The sequence below is a fragment of the Amblyraja radiata genome, chromosome 32 (genome assembly GCF_010909765.2).
Source record: "Amblyraja radiata isolate CabotCenter1 chromosome 32, sAmbRad1.1.pri, whole genome shotgun sequence".
NCBI classification, from domain to species: Eukaryota; Metazoa; Chordata; class Chondrichthyes; order Rajiformes; family Rajidae; genus Amblyraja; species Amblyraja radiata.
Window position 1 is genome coordinate 29,079,115 of NC_045987.1, and position 21,921 is coordinate 29,101,035.

The 21,921-nt window shown below is 47.6% G+C and overlaps 1 protein-coding gene across 4 annotated transcripts in view; it reads right to left on the reverse strand.

Annotated features, from left to right (window-relative positions):
* The window catches only part of whrn (whirlin), a 190,508-nt gene that overhangs the window by 153,635 nt on the left and 14,952 nt on the right, over nucleotides 1-21,921 (reverse strand). Inside the window, exon 1 of one of the 4 annotated variants that reach the window (XM_033049270.1) lies at nucleotides 13,314-13,391. The exons of the other annotated variants lie outside the window; for them this stretch is intronic. Within the exon in view, the coding sequence (XP_032905161.1) occupies nucleotides 13,314-13,331 (18 nt within the window). The 5' untranslated portion in view covers nucleotides 13,332-13,391. Of the gene's footprint in view, nucleotides 1-13,313; nucleotides 13,392-21,921 lie in introns of those variants that run through there. 4 annotated transcript variants of the gene reach the window in all.

Here is a 21,921-nt window from a genome sequence, read left to right on the forward strand (position 1 = left end):
ACACACACAGGGAGACGCACACAGAGACACACACACAGGGAGGCACACACACAGGGAGACACACACACAGGGAGACACACACACACAGGGAGACAGGGAGACACACACACACACAGAGACACACAGACATGCACACACACAGGGAGATACACACACACACAGGGAGACACACACACACACAGGGAGACACACACATACACACACACGGAGACACCTACACAAAGGAAGACACACACACGGAGACACACACACACACACGCACACAGGGAGACACACACACAGGGAGACACACACAGGGATACACACACACAGGGATACACACACACACACACACACATCTTTCCTTCCCCCCCTCCCTCCCTCTCTTTCCTCCCTCCTCCCTCCTCCCTCTTTTTCCTCACGCTTCCTCTTTCTCCCCATTCTCCTTTCCTTCCTTCATCCCCTTTCTACATTCCCTCCCCCTGTCTCTCTTGGCCTCCATCCCTCCCTTTTTTTCTCTCTCTCTCTCCCCTCCCTCTCGTTCCCCGGGCACTGTGTAGCGTGGATTGGCGGTGCTGGCGCTGCCGTGTGAGTTGAAGGGCAGGAGGGAGGGAGGGAGCGAGGTTGCCGCGGTAGCCGGAAGTGCAGCACTCGCAGACGGCTCACAAAAGCGCTGGCACCGGCTGCCCGGGACCAACGCGCTTCCCCAATCCGTGCAGATCGCTGTCATGCGGCGCAAACTTGAGACAAACTGTGCAGCAAAGATCGGATCTTTGCTGTGCAGGGATTGAAGACAGCCTGTCAGCGTGAGAATTCTGTCTTCAGCTTGAGGGCGTGAGAATTGGCTGAAATGCGTGAGTGTCACGCTCAAAGCGTGAGAGTTAGCAGCCCTGTGATTGGGACCCTTCTTCAGTGATTTTGCAGGAGGAGTAGGAAAGAAAGCTAGAAAAGAGCAGGGGCAGGGCAGAGCAGGGCCGGTAACAGGTGGGGGGTTTGATTTGCAGATTATTGGACAAAGGCCAGAAATGAAAAGACACGCGAGAGACCAAAAGGATAAAGAATTGTAAATTGTGGAACCCGACGGTGGAAAGGTTGTCAATTGTGTAGCCAGTGTCTGCTGATTGGAATTTTGCACCATAAACTTCCCACCTGATGGGAATTTTGACCCCTAGCCTTAAGGCTCCGGCAAATTTCAAAAGCAGAGAAAAACCCACATCAGCAGTGAGAATTTCAACCATTTTATTTCCTCTCAGAACTATCAGATTTTAGTTGGCTCAGTACCTGCAACTTTGCCATTTAAATGGCCAATATCCTCAATAGTTGCATTGGACTATGTTTCTATGGACTCATGGTCATTTCTCTGTTGTATGACCATGAACATTATGAACCACAATGTTGCTTTAATACCGTTGAAAGTCAGCACTGCAATTTATAATCCAATCTCAAAATCTCGGTAGTCCGTGTAGAGACCAGGCACCTTTGCAATGTATGGGTAATGAAGAAAACCAATTAGTAGTGACATGGCAAGACTGAGGGACAACACTTCACCAACATCAAAAATGTTTTTGTCTGAACAGGCTTATTGAAAATTCTTCCCCAATAAATGAATTTATCGGTGCGGGCTCAGTGGCCCAGAGGACCCATTTCCATGCTGTCTCTCTAAATTGAACTAAACTAGTAGGGATTTGATATTGCACTGAATCAGAAATTATTGGAAGCCTTGTAATATTGCACGAAAGTCATAAAAACAGCGGATTTTCTGAATCAGATAGAGAATACTTTTGGACATCGAGCACTTGCTGCCATTTAGTCAATCTCTGTCAGTGAATATTTCAAGATTCCACAGTGCAACCTTTATCCAACTTCAGACAAGTGTATCTCATCCCACTATTGTAAATTAAAGCATGACTATAATGCAACACTATGGCGACACTTTATTTGAACATTGCAATCATAGAACATTAGAAGATCTAAACTGATAAGGATAACTGCAATTCCTCTTAGCTGTATTACTAAAAGTCTCATCTTGACCACTTCCGGTTGCACTATATATTGATTTTAGAAAAGACTCTGCCACTTACGGCTGTGATTTTTGGCCATCTTACTCAGAGTCCCCCTCCGCTGGTGAGGACAAGAGGATTTTTCCCATCGATTAAAAATAGAAGACTTATTAATGTTTTAAAAATGTTGAGATTCTCTCTCCTGAAGGCCACGCCCCCTTCCGGAGGGACTATAAAACCCAGAAGTGTTGAGTGCCTCAGTCAGTCTCTGCAAGATGGGGGAGCGAGAGGATCATGTCTCTCAGTTAGAGCTGTGAATAACACTGAACACATGTATACTAAACTGTGAGTGCCCGTAATGTGGTTTGAAAATGTAAAAGTGTTTTTTTGGTTTGAAAATGCTTGCTAAAATGATTTGAGAATTAAGGGACAGAAGTTTAGGGGTAACATTAGGGGGAATTTCTTTACTCAGAGAGTGGTAGCTGTGTGGAATTAGCTTCCAGTGGAAGTGGTGGAGGCAGGTTCGATTTTATCATTTAAAAATAAATTGGATAGGTATATTGGACGGTGATTGGCCTCATCAGCGACAACGACGAGTCGGCCTATAGGGAGGAGGTCCAGCTCCTAGCAGCATGGTGCGCTGACAACAACCTGGCCCTTAACTCCAAGAAGACCAAGGAGCTCATTGTTGACTCCAGAAGGTCTAAGGGTGGCACGCACACCCCCATCCATATTAACGGGACGGAGGTGGAACGTGTTTCCAGCTTTAGGTTTCTGGGGGTCAACATCTCTGATGACCTCTCTTGGACCCACAATACATCAACACAGGTCAGGAAGGCTCACCAGCGTCTCTTCTTCCTGAGGAGACTAAAGAAGGTCCATCTGTCTCTTCAGATTCTGGTGAACTTCTACCACTGCACCATCGAGAGCTGCACCATCCTTACTAACTGTAATGGTATGGTATGGCAACTGCTCTGTCTCCGACCGGAAAGCACTGCAGAGGGTGGTGAAAGCTGCCCAACGCATCACCGGTTCCTCACTCCCCTCCATTGAGTCTGACTAGAGCAAGCGATGTCTGCGAAGGGCGCGCAGCATCGTCAAGGACTGCCCTCACCCCAGCCACAGACTGTTTACCCTCCTCCCATCCAGAAGGTGTTACAGGTCTCTCCGTTGCCTGCCCAGCAGGTTCATGAACAGCTTCTTCCCTGCGGCTGTTACAGTACTTAACTCTGCACCTTGGTGATTGCCAGTTGGTTTGAGAATGCTAAAGTTGCCTTGCCTAATTGAAAAGTTGGTTTGAGAATGCCTTGCCTAATTGAAAAGTTGGTTTGAGAATGCGAAAGTTGCCTTGCCTAATTGAAAAGTTGGTTTGCGAATGCTAAAGTTGCCTTGCCTAATTGAAAAGTTGGTTTGAGAATGCTAAAGTTGCCTTGCCTAATTGAAAAGTTGGTTTGAGAATGCTAAAGTTGCCTTGCCTAATTGAAAAATTGGTTTGAGAATGCAAAAGTTGCCTTCCCGTCTATATAATTAAAAGTCTATGATCACCTCCTGTTTACGCTGTATATTGATTTTAGGAGAAACGCTACCATGTACGACTGTTATTTTTGGCCATCTTACTCAGTCCCCCTCCGCTCATCAGGTACCGAGGATTTTTCCTAACGATGAAAAATAAAAGAGTTATTAGTGTTTGAAAAAATATTGAGATTCTCTCTCCTGTCAATCACGCCATGAAGGCCACGCCCCTTCTGGTGGGAGGGACTATACAATTGGAAGTGTGGGCGTGGCTCAGTCTCTGCAAGAAGGGGGAGAAACATAGAAACATAGTAAATAGGTGCAGGAGTAGGCCATTCGGCCCTTCGAACCTGCACCGCCATTCGATATGATCATGGCTGATCATCCAACTCAGTATCCCATCCCTGCCTTCTCTCCATACCCCCTGATCCCTCTAGCCACAAGGGCCACATCTAACTCCCTCTTAAATATAGCCAATGAACTGGCCTCCACTACCTTCTGTGGCAGAGAATTCCACAGATTCACCACTCTCTGTGTTAAAAATGATTTTCTCATCTCGGTCCTAAAGGACTTCCCTCTTATCCTTAAACTGTGACCCCTAGTTCTGGACTTCCCCAACATCGGGAATAATCTTCCTGCATCTAGCCTGTCCAACCCCTTAAGAATTTTGTAAGTTTCTATAAGACACCCCCTCAATCTTCTAAATTCTATAGAGGGAGAGGTCACGACTCTGTCTTCAGTGGCCTTGCACCCTGCTTGAAATGGTATGAAACTGCACTTGAATTTGGTGGCCTTGCACCCTGCTTGAAATGGTTTGAAACTGCATTTGAATTTGGTGGCCTTGCACCCTGCTTGAAATGGTAGGAAACTGCACTCAAATTTGGTAGCCTTGCACCCTGCTTGAAGTGGTAGGAAACTGCACTCGAATTTGGTGCCCTTGCACCCTGCTTGAAGTGGTATGACACTGCACTCAAATTTGGTGGCCTTGCACCCTGCTTGAAGTGGTATAATACTACACTCGAATTTGGTGGCCTTGCACCCTGCTTGAAGTGGCATTTCAAGGAATAACCGCAAGTCAACTGCCAGCCCACCAGCCTTGAGTGAGTGAGCTGCCAGCACACCAGGCTTGAGTGACTGAGCCCAAGAATCCATTCGGCCCACAAGGTCCATACTAGCCATCTGGAAACCAGTCCCTTCAGCCCACAACACCCATACTAGTGCTCCAGAAAGCCCCCCCCCCCACCCCACTGGCCACCAATATTGGAATTGGTGCAGAGGTGGAATATTGCGTTGGGGGACCAGCCCTCCCATGTGAAGCTGGGACCCAACTGGTCCCACTTAGTCTTGTCTGATGTATACATTTGCTCAGCTCATTTGAGTAAAATGATAGCTGCAATATGTTAATGCTTTAAAGATTGCATTGTCAGTCACTGAGCACTTTGGTGATAACTCAATAAAATCTTTTAATCAATAACATCACTGCACTATCCATCCAAATATCCAGCTTACATTTCTTTTCCAGTAATTTGAAAGCAACCTCATATCCACTATAGTCATAGAGCTATACTGCACAGAAACAGGCCATTGGACCAACTCATGCTGACCAAGTTGCCAAACCAAGTTGCTGGTCCAACTTGCCTGCACCTGGCCCATATCCCTCTAAACCGTTCCTATCCACGTACCTGTCCCATTGATCGTTGCTATTGTATGCTACTTCCCATTGACTGAAAGGTTTGACTCTCTCAAGTCCTTTTTAAATATATCCCTTCACACATATGCTCGCCCCTACTGTGGGGAAAAGACTGGTTATTCGCAGTATTTATGCCCTTCGTGATTTTATATACCTCTATAAAGTCAGCCATCAGCCACCTAAACTCCAGTAAAAAGAGACCCATCCTATCTAGCATCTCCTACAACTCCCTGACAGCATTTAAGTGCCGAGATGAGAACTTGAATCATCTAGGCATAGATCAGTTCAGTTTAGTTATACTGGAACTCAAGTTTGTCCCGGTATTGTATCTTGGCATCATGGCTTTAACAAAGCTTTTGACGAGGTCTTTGATGGTAAGCTGGTCCATAGAGTCAGGCTATTCAAGGTGTTTTGGCATACTCAATCCCAAATTGGCTTGATGTACCGAGGTATAGTGAAAAGCTTTTGTCTAACTAACCAGTGAGCTGAAAGACAACACATCGAGCTGTCCACAGTGTACAAATATATAATAAAAGGAATAAAGTGAATAGCGTTTAGAGCAAGATAAAGTCCAGTAAAGTGAGATCAAAGATATTACGAGGGTCCTAATGAGGTAGAAGTAGCTGAGCACTGCTCTCTAGTTGTTGGTAGGATGGTTCAGTTGCCTGATATCAACTGGGAAGAAACTGTCCCTAAAACTGGATGTGTGCATTTTCACCCTTCTATACCACTTACTTGATGGGAGAGGGGAGAAGAGGGAGTGGCCCTCTGAAATTGTTTTCTGAATAGAAGTCTGCAACCAATGATGTACCACAGGGATTGGAACGGGAACCTGGACCTGGATGAGAGTGTCTGTCGTCTGATAAGCAAGTTTTCTGATGACAGAACGATTAGTGGAGTTGGATTTAGCTGGGATTGTTGCCTGAGGATACAGAGACAAAGATCCTGATGGCTAGTGGAGTACAAGTCTCTGTGGATACAGACACAAAGATCCTGATGGCCAGTAGCGTACACGCCACTGGAGATAAATGGGACTACTGTGGATCGGGTGAGCTGCTTTAAATACCTGGGTGTCCACATCGCAGAGGATCTGACATGGACAACACACACTGCCGCACTGGTGAGTAAGGCAAGGCAGCGCCTTTACCACCTCAGACAGCTGAGGATCCTTCAGTGCTTCTACTCTGGGGCTGGAGAAAGCATCTTGTCTGGCAACATCACAATCTGGTTTGGAACAGCTTTGCCCAGATCAGGAAGGCTCTGCAGAGAGTAGTGCGTTCGGCCGAACGCGCTATGGGAACTACACTCACCCCCCCTGCAGGACCTATACACCAGGAGGTGCAGATCAGAGCCAACAATATTATGGGAGACCCCTACCATGCCAGCAACGGACTGTTCCAGCTGCAAAGGTCAGGCAAAGGTCAGGCTGTCGTGCTGTGAAAACAGAGAGGATGAGACGGAGTTTCTTCCCACAGGCCATCAGGACTGTAAACTCTTATCTCACGAGGGACTAATTTACTGTACTAATTCACTATTGTGTTGCGTCTTTTTTTTAATAAAACATTATTTTCTAACGTAAATACTATTCCGTTCTGTAGTTTTTAGACACTTTCATTTCAATGCACATCTTGTATGTGTATGTAACAAATAACGTTGACTTGACTTGAAATAGAGCACATGGTATAGGTGGTAGGGTGTTGACATGGATAGAAAATTTGTTGGCAGACAGGAAGCAATGAGTAGGAGTGAACAGAATGGCAGGCAGTGGCGAGTGGAGTGACGCAAGGCTCGATGTTGGGGCCGCAACTGTTTACCATATATATTAATGATTTGGAAGAGGGAATTAGGAGCAACACTAGTAAATTTGCGGATGACACAAAGCTGGGTGGCAGTGTGAACTGTGAAGAGGATGTTCGGAGGTTGCAGGGTGACCTGGACAGGTTGAGTGAGTGGGCAGATGCATGGCAGATGCAGTATAATATAGATAAATGTGAGATTATCCACTTTGGTGGTAAAAACAAGGGGGCAGATTATTGAGCGTTACGTTAGGTAAGGGGGAGGTACAGCAAGACCTTGTACACCAGTCACTGAAAGTTGGCGTGCAGGTACAGTAGGCAGTGAAGAAAGCTAATGTTGGCCTTCATAACAAGAGAATTTCAGTATAGGTTCTTCTGCAGTTGTGTAGGGCTCTGGTAAGACCACATCTGGAGTATTGTGCACAGTTTTGGTCTCCTAATTTGAGGAAGGACATCCTTGTGATTGAGGCAGTGCAGCGTAGGTTCACGAGATTGATCACTTGGATGGCGGGACTGTCATACGAGGAAAGATTGAAAAGACTAGGCTTGTATTCACTGGAGTTTAGAAGGATGAGGGAGGATCTTATGGAAACATATAAAATAAGAGGACTGGTCAAGCTAGATGCAGGAAAAAAATTCCCAATGTTGGGTGAGTCCAGAACCAGGGGCCACAGTCTTAAAATAAAGGGGAGGCTATTTAAGACTGAGGTGAGAAAAAACTTTTTCACCCAGAGAGTTGTGAATTTGTGGAATTCTCTGCCACAGAGGGCAGTGGAGGCCAAATCACTGGATGGATTTAAGAGAGTTAGATAGAGCTATAAGGGCTCGTGGAATCAAAGGATATGGGGAGAAGGCAGGCACGGGTTATTGATTGGGGATGATCAGCCATGATCACAATGAATGGCGGAGCTGGCTCGAAGGGCTAAATGGCCTCTTCCTGCACCTATTTTCTATGTTTCTCTCAGCTGATGAAATTGGCAGATGAAAATTAATCTAGAGGTTACGTTGTGAGGTCATGCATGTTTGGTCTCCTAATCCTAGCCAAACACAATTAAGGGGTCCTTATACATTGATGGCCCCAAAGTAGAGATGCTCGAAAGCTTTAAGTTCCTAGGAAGAAATATCACCAGCAATTTGTTCTGGACCAGCCACATCAAAGCACATCACACCTCTGCTTCCTTCGAAGGCTTAGGAAGTTCATCCTGTCCCCAACAGCTTCATCATCTTCTACAGATGCGCCATAGAAAGCATTTCATTGGGATGCATCACAGCATGGTCTAGGATCAAATCCATCTGAGGCCGTAAGAAATTGCAGCAAATTGTGGACACAGCCCAGACCATCACACAAACCAACCTCCCTTCCATTGACTCCATTTATACCTCACGCTGCCTCGGCAAGGCCAACAGCATAATCCAGGACCAGTCTCATCCCAGGCACTCCCTGTTCTCCTCTCTCCAAACAGGCACGAGGTACAGAAGTTTGAAAACATTTCCATCCAGATTCAGGGACAGTTTCTTTCTGGCTGTTATCAGGTAACTGAATGGTCCTCTCATCAGCTAGAATGCAGCCCTGACCCCCCATCTACCTCATTGAAGATCTTTAATGGACTTCATCTTGCATTAAATGTTATACCCTTTATCCTGTATTGTGGACAGCTTGTGGACAGCTTGATTGTAATCATAATTTTTTTTGCTGACCGAAAAGCATGCGAACAAAAGCTTTTCCCTTCGGAACACATGACAATAATAAACTAAACTAAGTGAGTGTACAGAGAGAGCTGAGGGAGCAAGTCCATAGTTCCCTGAAAATAGTGACTCAGTAGTGTTTAGCTTTCCTGTCTGCATTGGCAGAGGTACTGAGTAGAAGACAAGAGATTTAGATGCTTGGTGGGTATATTCAGGGCTGCCAACTCTCACGCTTTGAGCGTGACACTCACGCATTCCAGCCAATTCTCACGCCCTCACGCTGAAGACTGAATTCTCACGCTGACAGGCTGTCTTCAGTCCCTGCACAGCAAAGATCCCCTAGCGGAGCTATATAGGATCTTTGCTGCACAGTTTGTCTCTTTGCGCCGCATGACAGCGGTCTGCACGGATTGGGGAAGCGCGTCGGTCCCATGCAGCGGGTGGCAGCGCTTTTGTGCACCGTCTGCGAGCGCTGCGTTTCCGGCTGCCGCGGCAACCTCGCTCCCTCCCTCCCTCCTGCCCTTCAACGTACACGGCAGCGCCAGCGCCGCCAATCCACGCTACACCGTGCGCACCAGACTCCCCATTGGGCGGCCGGGGAAAGAGAGGGAGGGGAGAAAGAGAGAGAGAGAAAGAAAAAAGGGAGGGATGGAGGCAAAGAGAGACAGGGGGAGGGAATGTAGAAAGGGGATGAAGGAAGGGAAGGAGAAAGGGGAGAAAGAGGAAACGTGAGGAAAAAGAGGGAGGGAGAGGAAAGAGAGGGAGGGGAGAAAAGAGGGAGGAGGGAGGAAGGGGAGGAAAGAGGGAGGGGGAGGATGGAGGGGGGAGGGGAGGAAAGGTGTGTGTATGTCTGTCTCGCTGTGTGTGTGTGTGTGTGTGTCTCCCTGTGTGTGTGTGTCTCCCTGTGTGTGTGTGTGTGTTTCTCTGTGTGTGTGTGTCTCCCTGTGTGTGTGTGTGGCTCCCCGTGTGTGTATGTCTCTGTGTCTCCCTGAGTGTGTGTGTGTGTGTATCCCTGTGCGTGTGTGTGTATCCCTGTGTGTGTGTGTGTGGCTCCCCGTGTGTGTCTCCCTGTGTGTGTGTGTGTGGCTCCCCGTGTGTGTCTCCCTGTGTGTGTGTGTGTGTGTGTGTGTGTCTCCATGTGTGTGTGTGTGTGTGTCTCCCCGTGTGTGTGTGTGTGTGTGTGTGGGGCTCCCCGTGTGTGTGTGTGTGTGTGTGTGTATCCGTGTGTGTGTGTGTGTGTCCCCGTGTGTGTGTGTGTGTGTCTGTCTCCCTGTGTGTGTGTGTCTGTCTCCCTGTGTGTGTGTGTGTGTGTCTCCCTGTGTGTGTGTCTGTCTGTCTCCCTGTGTTTGTGTGTGTGTCTGTCTCCGTGTGTGTGTGTGTGTGTCTCTTCCTTTGTGTATGTCTCCCTGTGCGTCTGTTGTCACATCCTGGCCTTAGACAGGGCTGCCAACTCTCTTCTCTCTTGGTTGGATGTGCAGCCGCCAACAACATGAAGCAGCCGGAGATAGAACTAACCAGGTGAATCGGTTGTAAAACATGGGGGGACCATAATGAGGCCAAACATCTAGGACAGGGTTCGGCAACCTACGGCACACGGCCCGTAACCCGAAAAATCGTGTACTTTCAATTCGTTTTCGCGGAGTCAGGGCAGGCGAGCCGACCTGAGAACTACAGCCAGTCCTTGGGACGCGAGCTGATCTGGGAACGGCAGCCAGTCCCTGGGCACGCAGAATGCCAACTTGATCATGTGTTCAAAAGTCCCCCTATGTCTGCCTTCCGCAAAGACCGCTCCCTCCGCAACTCCCTCGTCAATTCTTCCCTTCCCTCCCGCACCACCCCCTCCCCGGGCACTTTCCGTTGCAACCGCAAGAAATGCAACACCTGTCCCTTCACCTCCCCCCTCGACTCCATTCAAGGTCCCAAGCAGTCGTTCCAGGTGCGACAAAGGTTCACCTGTATCTCCTCCAACCTCATCTACTGCATCCGCTGCTCTAGATGTCAGCTCATTTACATCGGTGAGACCAAGCGTAGGTTGGGCGATCGTTTCGCCGAACACCTCCGCTCAGTCCGCAATAACCTACCTGACCTCCCGGTGGCTCAGCACTTCAACTCCCCCTCCCATTCCCAATCCGACCTCTCTGTCCTGGGTCTCCTCCATTGCCAGAGTGAGCAACAGCGGAAATTGGAGGAACAGCACCTCATATTCGGTCTGGGGTCCTTGCGTCCTTATGGCATTAACATTGAATTCTCCCAATTTGGCTAGCCCGTGCTGTCTCCTCCCCTTCCTTAACCCTCTAGCTGTCTCCTCCCACCCTCCCATCCGCCCGCCCTCGGGCTCCTCCTCCTCCTCCTCCCCTTTTCCTTCTTTCTTTCCCCACCCCCCATCAGTCTGAAGAAGGGTTTCGGCCCGAAACGTCGCCTATTTCCTTCGCTCCATAGATGCTGTTGCACCCGCTGAGTTTCCCCAGCAATTGTGTGTACCTGCCAACTTGATCATTATGGACAAATTGGGCCAGCCACATACATGTTGTATAACTCTGACTATGCAGATCTGAATGGACTTAGAATGACCATTTAAGCAAAATTACCCTCACTTTCCCCATTTTGATTCTTGAGATTAATATCCTTTTGCTCTGTTAGCAGCGTTAAAGTACTTATGAGGTCGAGTCAGGGAAGGGAACATGTTATTTTGTTTTAGTTTGCTTTAATTTGTTAGTTGATTTTTTGTTGAGTGCCATCATTTCTGAAATGGTCTTAAAGTTACTTAACTGTTATAAAGCAGTAATAAGTGATTTTTGTCCAAACAATTGGAACTTGCTTAAAATGTTTTCATTATTAGCAGGGCTGCCAACTCTCACGCATTGAGCGTGAGACTCAAGCATTTCACAAAATTCTCACGCTCTCACGCTGATCACAAAATTATATAATGAGAATAGGACCTGTTTTGCTTAACAAATAGTGTAGGAAGGAATTGCAGATGCTGTTTTAAACTGAAGATAGACACTAACAACTAGAAAAGCAGGACAGGCAGCATCTCTGGAGCGAAAGAATGGGTGATGTTTCGAGTCGAGACCTTCAGCCTGAAGAGGTTGAAAACCAGCCATAAAACACAATGACTGGACATGTGTGTTATCCAACTAAGGGCAGAAATCAGAATCATGTGTTCATCTTTATTCACGTGACACCATAATAAATATATTACAGAAAAAATAATTTAATGGTGTGACACGGTGGCGCAGCGGTAGAGTTGCTGCCTTACTACCACATGGGTTTTCTCTGGATATTCCGGTTTCTCCCATATCCGAAAGAAGCGCAGGTTTGTAGGTTAATTGGCTTCTGTAAATTGTCCCTGGCGTGATGGATGGAATTGGTGTATGATAGATTGCTGGTCGGTGTCGACTTTGTGGGCGGAAGGGCCAGTTTCCATATATATTTTTACATATATATCTTAATTTCATTGAATCATATATGATTGAATATGCGGCATTATTTTCGTCTTGATTCTATATTCAAAGGGTAAGGTTGAAACCGTCTGAAGAAGGGTTTCGACCCGAAACGTTGCCTATTTCCTTCGCTCCATAGATGCTGCCGCACCCGTTGAGTTTCTCCAGCAATTTTGTCTACCTTCGATTCTCCAGTATCTGCAGTTCCTTCTTGAACAAGGTTGATTGATTTATTTGTGCAGAACAGTGATGGAAGTCCAACTTTTGCTTTGTTTCTCTGAAATGTTCTCTATATATATGCATAACAGCATGAATATAATCTGATTTCCATACATGAATATAGTCATTCATGTGCTGCACCTGTTGATCAGCCTGGCTCTATTGTGGAATGTAATTAGGAATGTAATTTAGCCTAACCTTATTCATATCTAATCCAATCTAAAGCATAAATGTTGCATTCAAATGCAAGTTAAAAGACTGGTTACAGTATAGAAACATAGAAAATAGGTGCAGGAGTAGGCCATTCGGCCCTTCGAGCCTGCACCGCCATTCAATATGATCATGGCTGATCATCCAACTCAGTATCCTGTACCTGCTATCTCTCCATACCCCCTGATCCCCCTTTAGCCACAAGGGCCACATCTAACTCCCTCTTAAATATAGTACCAGATTGCACAATTTCAAGCTGAAAAATGCAAAAGCTCCCTACCGTGGGAATATTGAGAATTCTGAGGGGTAAGCTTTTGCATGCAGAGTATGGTGCCCGAGGAATGGCACAGGTTTAAACATATCTGGCCATGTAAATGGATAGGAACGGAAATAAGTCCTACAGCACGAAAACTGGCCCTTTAGCCCAACTTGTCTATGACAACCAAGATGTCGCATCTAAGTTAGTCCCATTTGCCCCTATTTGGCCCATATCTCTCTAAACTTTTCCTATCCATGTACCTGTCCTAGTGTATTTTAAATGTTGTCATTGTCCCTGTTTCAATCACATCCACTGGCAGCTCCATTACATATATTTAGTAACAAAATTGCCCCTCAGATTCCTATTAAATCTTTCTCCCCTCACCTTCAGGGTTCTCCATTTCTCTAACCTTGGCCTACTGTTCTCCAAGGAATAAAATCCTACCTTACCCAATCTCTCTCTATAGCTCAAGTACTCAAGTCCCAGCATTATCCTCGCAAATCTTGTCTGTACCCTTACCAGCTTAAAAAGGTTCATTAACCACTCAAAGCTTTCATTCAGAGCCAACTTCACCTTACGTCAACTCATTCAATCATGAAATGGCATCTGCAAAAAAAAAAAAACAGCATTTGCTGTAAACACTCAAAGAAAAAAAGTTTCAGCATTTCAGGTTAAACCCTTGATCAAAACTCTTGTATCGGATAAACAAGGCACTTCTCCATATACATCCAAATATGTTGAGCCATATGGTACTTCAGTTTATGGAACGACACTATGATTTGCCAATGTAGTTTACTTTAAAGATACACCGTGGAAACATGCTCTTCGAGCCACCAAATCCACACCGACCAACGATCAACCATACATTAGTTTAGTCCTACACACTCAGGATAATTTGCAGAAGCCAATTAACCTATAAACCCACACAATTTTGGTATGTGGGAGGAAACCGGAGCTTCCGGAGAAAGCCCATTTACCATGATTCTTGCCAACATAGATTTGGAAAGGTTAACTAGGGGGACCTGAGCAGTACAAACAAGGAACTTGTTAATAAACGTGTATTTAAGAAGACAATTAAGTAAAACAAGCTGTGAATGCAAAAACAACATTGAATTTAAAGTGAAGGATTTTGTCTTTCTCTCCCACAGTAATAAACAAATAGACACATTATGATAAATTATGGTGGCTCATTTATTCACCACCAGAAGTTTAAAACACAGATCAGATAAAAGCTTGTCAGGTTGTCTCACTATTCAATAAACATACACAAGTTTGAGTGCAGTAAACTTCCACAACAATAATACTCATTAATAGAGCCAGGTATAAGGATGCAGCTATGGTACAAACATACTGATGCATATATCCACATTCTAAGATTATTCATACCACACATTAATATAGTACTACTGGCAATTTATAATAGTATATAGTATTAATATAGTACTGCTGGCCTCATAACTAGGTGAAGATAATCCATTCATTTTCATATCATCCTCCATAATTTCAGAATGTTAAAAAAAAAAAAGCTTTACAACCATGCAAGCAGTTTTTTGGAATAATCCAACACATTCGGATCTTTGGAGGTACCAGACTGGCAGATATTCCTGATTGATGGATTATCAGAGTTTGACATGCGTGTAATGTAGAAGGACAGCAGCCAACAATGACACAGCAAGATCCCACAAACAGCAAGGCAATAATCACCAGACCAGGTGTTGCACTAATCTGGTTTTTTTTTAAATAACATTTTGGACATGACAATGGGGATAAATCTGTTCTTATTCTACATGGGATATTTAAAGGGATGGCAACCTCAGTTTACCAGATTGTCCAAATGGCAGCATGCCCAATAATACATCTTTCCCTCATTACTGCATTGGACCATCAGCCTGGATTTTCATCTCCAAGTGTCTGGAGTGAGACTCGAACCCATAACTAGGCAAATTACACTGCCTAACAACATGGGGATTTAAGGATAGTTAATAAGGTACTCAAGGCCCAAGAATGGAAATCATTCGAAACATGCTGAAAATAGCACCTAGAATGCAATGAAGCTTACAAAGCAGATGAAACAGGTTGAACGCTTCGATCTGTTTACACAGTGAATGCCACAGCCAAAGGCTGATCGAACACAGCATAATTTCTTCAATTGACAGCAAACTGGATTTTTTTTAAATGCTATTTCTTAAACAAACATAACTAGATTTTCAGTTTTGACAGTCATTTAATCACCAGCACAAACTTAAGCACATAATGAATGCACAGCTAGTCCAATCAGCCTATGAAGGTGTCCTATCATTGAGGGCTCATGACTGATTTTGTATATGAACACGTTTTCATTTACACACACTTCCTATATACCTCAATTCTTTCAATAGCCAGTAATCCATCAACCTCAATTTTGAAGGCATAGAACCATTGAATCTCCATAGCAATACAATTTACGAAACCAACGATCAACAATCCTATGAGTGAAAAAAATCTCACTTTAGATCTAAGTGGTTTGACCTTGGTTCGTGACTACTCAACCAGGAAACATCTTTTGTGTATCTGCTTGGCCAAGTCCGATAAGAGTTTCCTATTTAAATGAGGTTTTCTCGCATCCTCTAAACTGTAAAAGAATTAGCTGAGTAAACTCAATCTCCCTTCGTATGACAGATCTACCACACTTATTACAACTACAGACTACTTTTAGTTAAGGAGACAAAATTGTACATAATATTCTGAAGCTCGTCCAACAAGTCATCTGTACACTTGGACCCAAATACCATCTGCCTGTCTAACTCCCTGCTGCCTTTACATGTGGTCTTTCATGACTTATGTACAAAGCCCCCCCCATCTCACCTAAAAAAAGCACATTAAAAAAAAACAATGAATAGCCTCACATTGTTCTACATCTGCACTCAGCTCTTCGATATCCTCTTTGCATCTTCACACCTAATACCAGTCCTACTTAGCATCCCATCATCACGCTTGGATCCTTCAATCAAATCGATTGGGCCCAGATACCAATCCATTGTTGCTCCCTGTAACCACAGCATGCAAATCTATGTAGGTTCCATATACAAATCTTTTCTTTCTATCTGTTAACCAACTCTCAAATCCACATTAGTGCATTACCACCAATTGTTCAGAAATCTCCCCAGCCCATGAGGGACTTTCATGAAATCATTCCACACCATATCCACTGGATCCCCCTTATTTGCTTTATCAACAACATCCTCACAAATCACCGACACAGCAAGGAAACAATAAATTTGCCCCAACTTGTCCATGCCAACCAAGTTGTTATTCAAGGCTACCCCTACGGCACTCCACTGGTCACAGGCCTCCAATCAGAAAATCCAATCTCAATAACTGTCTGTTTCCCCCAATCCAATTTTGAATTGAATTGGCTAGCTGACTTTGGATCCCATGTGACTGAATCATCCAGACCAGCTCACCATGATACATGCCTTGCTAAAGTCATACAGACAATGTCCACTGCCCTGCCCTCATCAATCGTTTAGGTAATCTCTTAAAAAACTCATTTGAGAGACACGTATCCCACGCACTAAGCCATGCTGAATATTCATAATCTGGCTGTGCCTATCCAAATGCTGATAAATCCAATCCCTAAGTATCCCCTCCGTCAACTTTCCCACCACAGATGTCAGGCTCACCGGTCTGTAGTTCCCTGACTTGTCCTTGCTTCCCTTCTTAAATAACAGTACAATATTAGCCATCCTCCATTCTTCTGGAACTTGACTTGTGACGAAAGAGATATAAATATTTCCACAATTTCCTCCCTAGCTCCCACAATGCAGCTGGTAAGACTCTGTAGATTTCTCCACCTTAATGCACTATAAAACCACCAATAGGGAGGTTACACGGCAGTCGGGTCACGACCCATGACCCGTACTGTTGCTACGCTACACCAAATGGAGTACACGCGATGAACTGCAGGTAGGCACCGACCATTGTTTCCAACGTAGCGGGTCCGTTAAAACCCGCTGAAATTGTCAATTTTTGTGCTGTAAATAATTATGGAAAACGGGATAAGCGTGAGAGACATTTAGCCTTCTTCAGAATTCCAAACATGAGGAGAAATGACGGTAGATAGAAGCGATAGCTGAAGGGACAACAACAGCCAGGGGGGTGGGGGAAGAGAGGGATGGGGGTGGGAGGAGAGGGTGAAGAGAGGGAGATGGAGAGGGGGAGGAGAGAGGGGTGGGGGAGGAGAGAGGGATGTGGGAGGAGAGAGGGATGGGGGAGGGGGATATATTACTAGACCAAGTGCAGACCCGTTGGGTCTGTTTCCCCAACGCGCGTTTACCGGGGCGGGGGGGTGGGCTGCGGCGTCACACTCACACTAACCACCCCACAAACACACAGGTGGGGGGAGAGGGAGACGGGGTGGGAAGAGGGGAAGGTGAGAAGAGGGGAGAGGGAGGAGGAAACTGGAGAGATTGGGGAGGGAGTGGAGAGTGGGGGAGGGGGAGAGAGAGGGGGATGGGGAGGGGGAGGGGGAGGAGAGTGGGGAGTGGGAGGAGAGCGGGGAGGGCAGGAAGGGGGGGAGAGGGGTGGGAGAGGGGTAGCGGGGAGTGGTGCAAGAGAGAGGGGAAGGGGGTGGGGGGGAGATGGGGGTGGGGGAGGGGGAGAGAGGGGGTGGGAGGGGAGGAGGGAGAGGGATGAGGAGAGGGGGAGAGGGATGAGGAGAGGGGGGAAGGGGAGGAGGAGAGTGGGGTGGGGGATGGGATGAGAGAGGGGTGGGGAGGGGGGAGAGAGGAGTGGGGGGAGGGGAGAGAGGGAGGAGAAGGAGGAGGGAGAGGGGGAAGGAGAGAGAGGGGGAAGGAGAGCGAGGGGGAAGAGTGTGGAGGGAGGGGGAGAGTGGTAGGGGGTGGGGAAGAGTGGGATGGGAGGGGGAGAGGGGTAGGGGGAGAGAGGGGGAATAGTGGTGAGGGAGGGGGGAGGGTAAGAGTGCGGAAGAGGGGCAGAGGGGTAGAGGGAGTGGTGGAAGAGGCAGAGATGGGTAAGGGGGGGGAGGTGGGGTAGAGAGGGGGAAAGGGAGGAGGAGAGAGGTGCGGGAGGGGGTGAGAGGGTGGGGGGTAAGAGGGTGGGGGAGGGGGGTAAGAGGGTGGGGAGGGCGGGTAAGGGTGGGGCAGGGGGGAAAGAGGGTGGGGGAGGGGGAGGAGTGTGGAGGGAGGGGGGGGAGGGGTAGGGGGGCGAGAGGGGGAAGAGTGTGGAGGGAGGGGGAGAGTGGAGAGAGGGGGAAGAGTGGGGAGAAAGGGGGGAGAGAGAGAGGGGTGGGGGAGGGAGATGGGTAGGGGGAGAGGTGTAGGGGGGGTGGTGGAAGAGGCAGAGAGGGGTAGGGGAAGGGGGTGGGGGGAGAGAGAGGGTGGGGGAGGGAGGGAGTGCGGTGAGGGAAGGGAGGAGAGAAGTGGAAGAGTGGGGAGGGAGGGGGAGAGGGTTAGGGGGAGTGGTGGAAGAGGGACAGAGGGGTAGGGGAAGGGGTCGGGGGAGAGAGGGAGGGGAGGGGGAGAGAGGGATGGGGGGAGAGGGAGAGGGGTAATGGGGAGAGGTGGAAGATTGGGGCGGGAGGGGTAAGGGGAAGGGGGCGGGGGGAGTGAGGGAAGGGGTGGGGTAGAGTGGGAAGGGGGGTGGGGGAGAAGGGGATGGGGGTGGGAGGAGGAGGGGGAGAAGAGAGAGAGGGGTGAGGAGAGGGAGATGGAGAAGGGGAGGAGAGGGAGATGGAGAAGGGGAGGAGAGAGGGATGGGGTAGGGGGAGAGAGGTGTGGGGAAGGGGGGGTGGGAGGGGAGGAGGGAGATGGTGTAGGGGGGTGCGGGGAGAGGGAAGGGGTGGGGGAGAGAGGGATGGGATGGGAGGAGGAGGGGGAGGAGAGGGAGAGGGGGGAGGAGAGGGAGAGGGGTGAGGAGAGGGAGATGGAGAGGGGGAGAGGGGTGGGGGAGGGAGGAGAGAGGGATGGGGAGGGGGAGAGAGGTGCGGGGGAGGGGTGGAGGGATCGGGGAGGTAGGGAGATGGGGTAGGCGAGGGAGGGGGAAGGGTGTGGAGGGAGGGGGAGAGGGGTGGGAGGAGGAAGGGGAGAAGGGTAGGGGGAGTGGTGGAAGAGGGACAGAGGGGTAGGGGGAAGGGGTGGGGGAGAGAGGGGAGGGAGGGGGCGAGAGAAGGGTGGGGGAGGGCGAGGGGTGCGGTAAGGGAGAGAGAAGTGGAAGAGTGGGGAGGGAGGGGTAGGGGGAGTGGTGGAAGAGGGACAGAGGGGTAGGGGGAAGGGCGGAGGTAGAGAGGGAAGGGGATGGGGTAGAGAGGGAAGGAGATGGGGTAGAGAGGGAAGGGGGTGGGGGAGAGGGGTGAGGAGAGGGTGATGGAGAGGAGAGGGGTGGGGGGGAGAGAGGGGAAAGAGTGGGGAGGGATAGGGGAAAGAGTGGGGAGGGGCAGTCCATCTGGCTGGGGCTGGTGCAAAGGCATCTATCTATATTACTAAATCTCTGATCTTGACCGCTTTTGGCCCACTGTGCTGCGTTTCCGACAGAACGCCGCCACCTATGGCCGTCATTTTTGGCCACCTCGCTCAGAGACCCCCTCCACATTACGGGTGCGGAGGATTTTCCCCATATATTACAAATCAGCGAGATATTAATGTTTTTAAAAATTCACCATTCTCTCTGCTGCCCCTGCTGGAGGGAGGGGGAGGGCCTATAAAACCAGATCTGCAAGATGGATGAAGCCAAGGGTCACGCCTCTCTGAACTCTGAATAACACTGAACAAACGACTACACAACTGTGAGTACCCTTAATGTGGTTTGAAAATGAAAATATGGTTTGTTTGAAGTAAAAAGGCACTGCCTACAAATGGTTGTTTGGGTGCTTTGGCTTGAAGTTGAAAGTCACTACTTACTGCAAATGGTGGCGTGGGTGTCTTGCTTGAAGTTGAAAGGCACTACTTACTGAAAATGGTGGCTTGGGTGCTTTGGCTTGAAGTTGAAAGTTATACTTACTGCAAATGGTGGCTTGGGAGCTTTGGCTTGAGGTTGAAAGGCACTACTTACTGCAAATGGTGGCTTGGGTGCTTTGGCTTGAGGTTGAAAGGCACTACTTACTGCAAATGGTGGCTTGGGTGCTTTCCTTGAAGTTGAAAGGCACTACTTACTGCAAATGGTGGCTTGGGTGCTTTGGCTTGAAGTTGAAAGGCACTAACTGCAAATGATGGCGGGTGATTTGGCTTGAAGTTGAAAAGCACTTCTTACTGCAAATGGTGGCTTGGGAGCTTTGGCTTGAAGTTTAAAGGCACTACTTACTGCAAATGGTGGCTTGGGAGCTTTGGTTTGAGGTTGAAAGGCACTACTTACTGCAAATGGTGGCTTGGGAGCTTTGGCTTGAAGTTGAAAGGCACTACTTACTGCACATGGTGGCGTGGGTGCTTTGGCTTGAAGTTGAAAGGCACTACTTACTGAAATGGTGGCTTGGGAGCTTTGACGAAGTTGAAAGGCACTGCTTACTGCAAATGGTGGCTTGGGAGCTTTGGTTTAAATTTGAAAGGCACTACTTACTGCAAATGGTGGCTTGGGTGCTTTGGCTTGAAGTTGAAAGGCACTACTTACTGCAAATGATGGCGGGTGATTTGGCTTGAAGTTGAAAAGCATTTCTTACTGCAAATGGTGGCTTGGGAGCTTTGGCTTGAAGTTTAAAGGCACTACTTACTGCAAATGGTGGCTTGGGAGCTTTGGTTTGAGGTTGAAAGGCACTACTTACTGCAAATGGTGGCTTGGGAGCTTTGGCTTGAAGTTTAAAAAATTCACCATTCTCTCTGCTGCCCCTGCTGGAGGGAGGGGGAGAGACTATAAAACCAGGAAGTGGTGTGCCTCACTCAGTCTCTGCAATATGGATGAAGCCAAGGGTCACGTCTCTCTGAGCTCTGAATAACACTGAACAAATTGCTCTGAACACTGTACCCTTAATGTGGTTTGAAAATGAAAATATGGTTTGTTTGAAGTAAAAAGGCACTGCCTGCAAATGGTTGTTTGGGTGCTTTGGCTTGAAGTTGAAAGGCACTATTACTGCAAATGGTGGCTTGGGTGCTTTGACTTGAAGTTGAAAGGCACTACTTACTGCAAATGGTGGCTTGTGAGCTTTGGTTTAAAGTTGAAAGGCACTACTTACTGCAAATGGTGGCTTGGGAGCTTTGGCTTGAAGTTGAAAGGCACTACTTACTGCAAATGGTGGTATGAGGTTGAAAGGCACTACTTACTGCAAAGGGTGGCTTGGGTGCTTTGGCTTGAAGTTGAAATGCACTATTTACGGCAAATGGTGGCTTGGGAGCTTTGGTTTAAAGTTGAAAGGCACTACTTACTGCAAATGGTGGCTTGGGAGCTTTGGCTTGAAGTTTAAAAAATTCACCATTCTCTCTGCTGCCCCTGCTGGAGGGAGGGGGAGGGACTATAAAACCAGGAAGTGGTGTGCCTCACTCAATCTCTGCAAGATGGATGAAGCCAAGGGTCACATCTCTCTGAGCTCTGAATAACACTGAACAAATGTCTACACAACCGTGAGTACCCTTAATGTGGTTTGAAAATGAAAATATGGTTGGTTTGAATTAAAAAGGCACTGCCTGCAAATGGTTGTTTGGGTGCTTTGGCTTGAAGTTGAAAGTCACTACTTACTGCAAATGGTGATGGGTGCTTTGGCTTGAAGTTGAAAGGCACTTCTTACTGCAAATGGTGGCTTGGGAGCTTTGGCTTGAGGTTAAAAGGCACTACTTACTGCAAATGGTGGCTTGGGTGTTTTGCTTGAAGTTGAAAGGCACTACTTACTGCACATGGTGGCGTGGGTGCTTTGGCTTGAAGTTGAAAGGCACTACTTACTGAAATGGTGGCTTGGGAGCTTTGACGAAGTTGAAAGGCACTGCTTACTGCAAATGGTGGCTTGGGAGCTTTGGTTTAAATTTGAAAGGCACTACTTACTGCAAATGGTGGCTTGGGAGCTTTGGTTTAAATTTGAAAGGCACTACTTACTGCAAATGGTGACTTGGGTGCTTTGGCTTGAAGTTAAAAGGCACTACTGCAAATGCACTTACTTCCTGTTTGCACTGTATATTGATTTTAGATAAAACGCTACCACTTATGGCTGTGA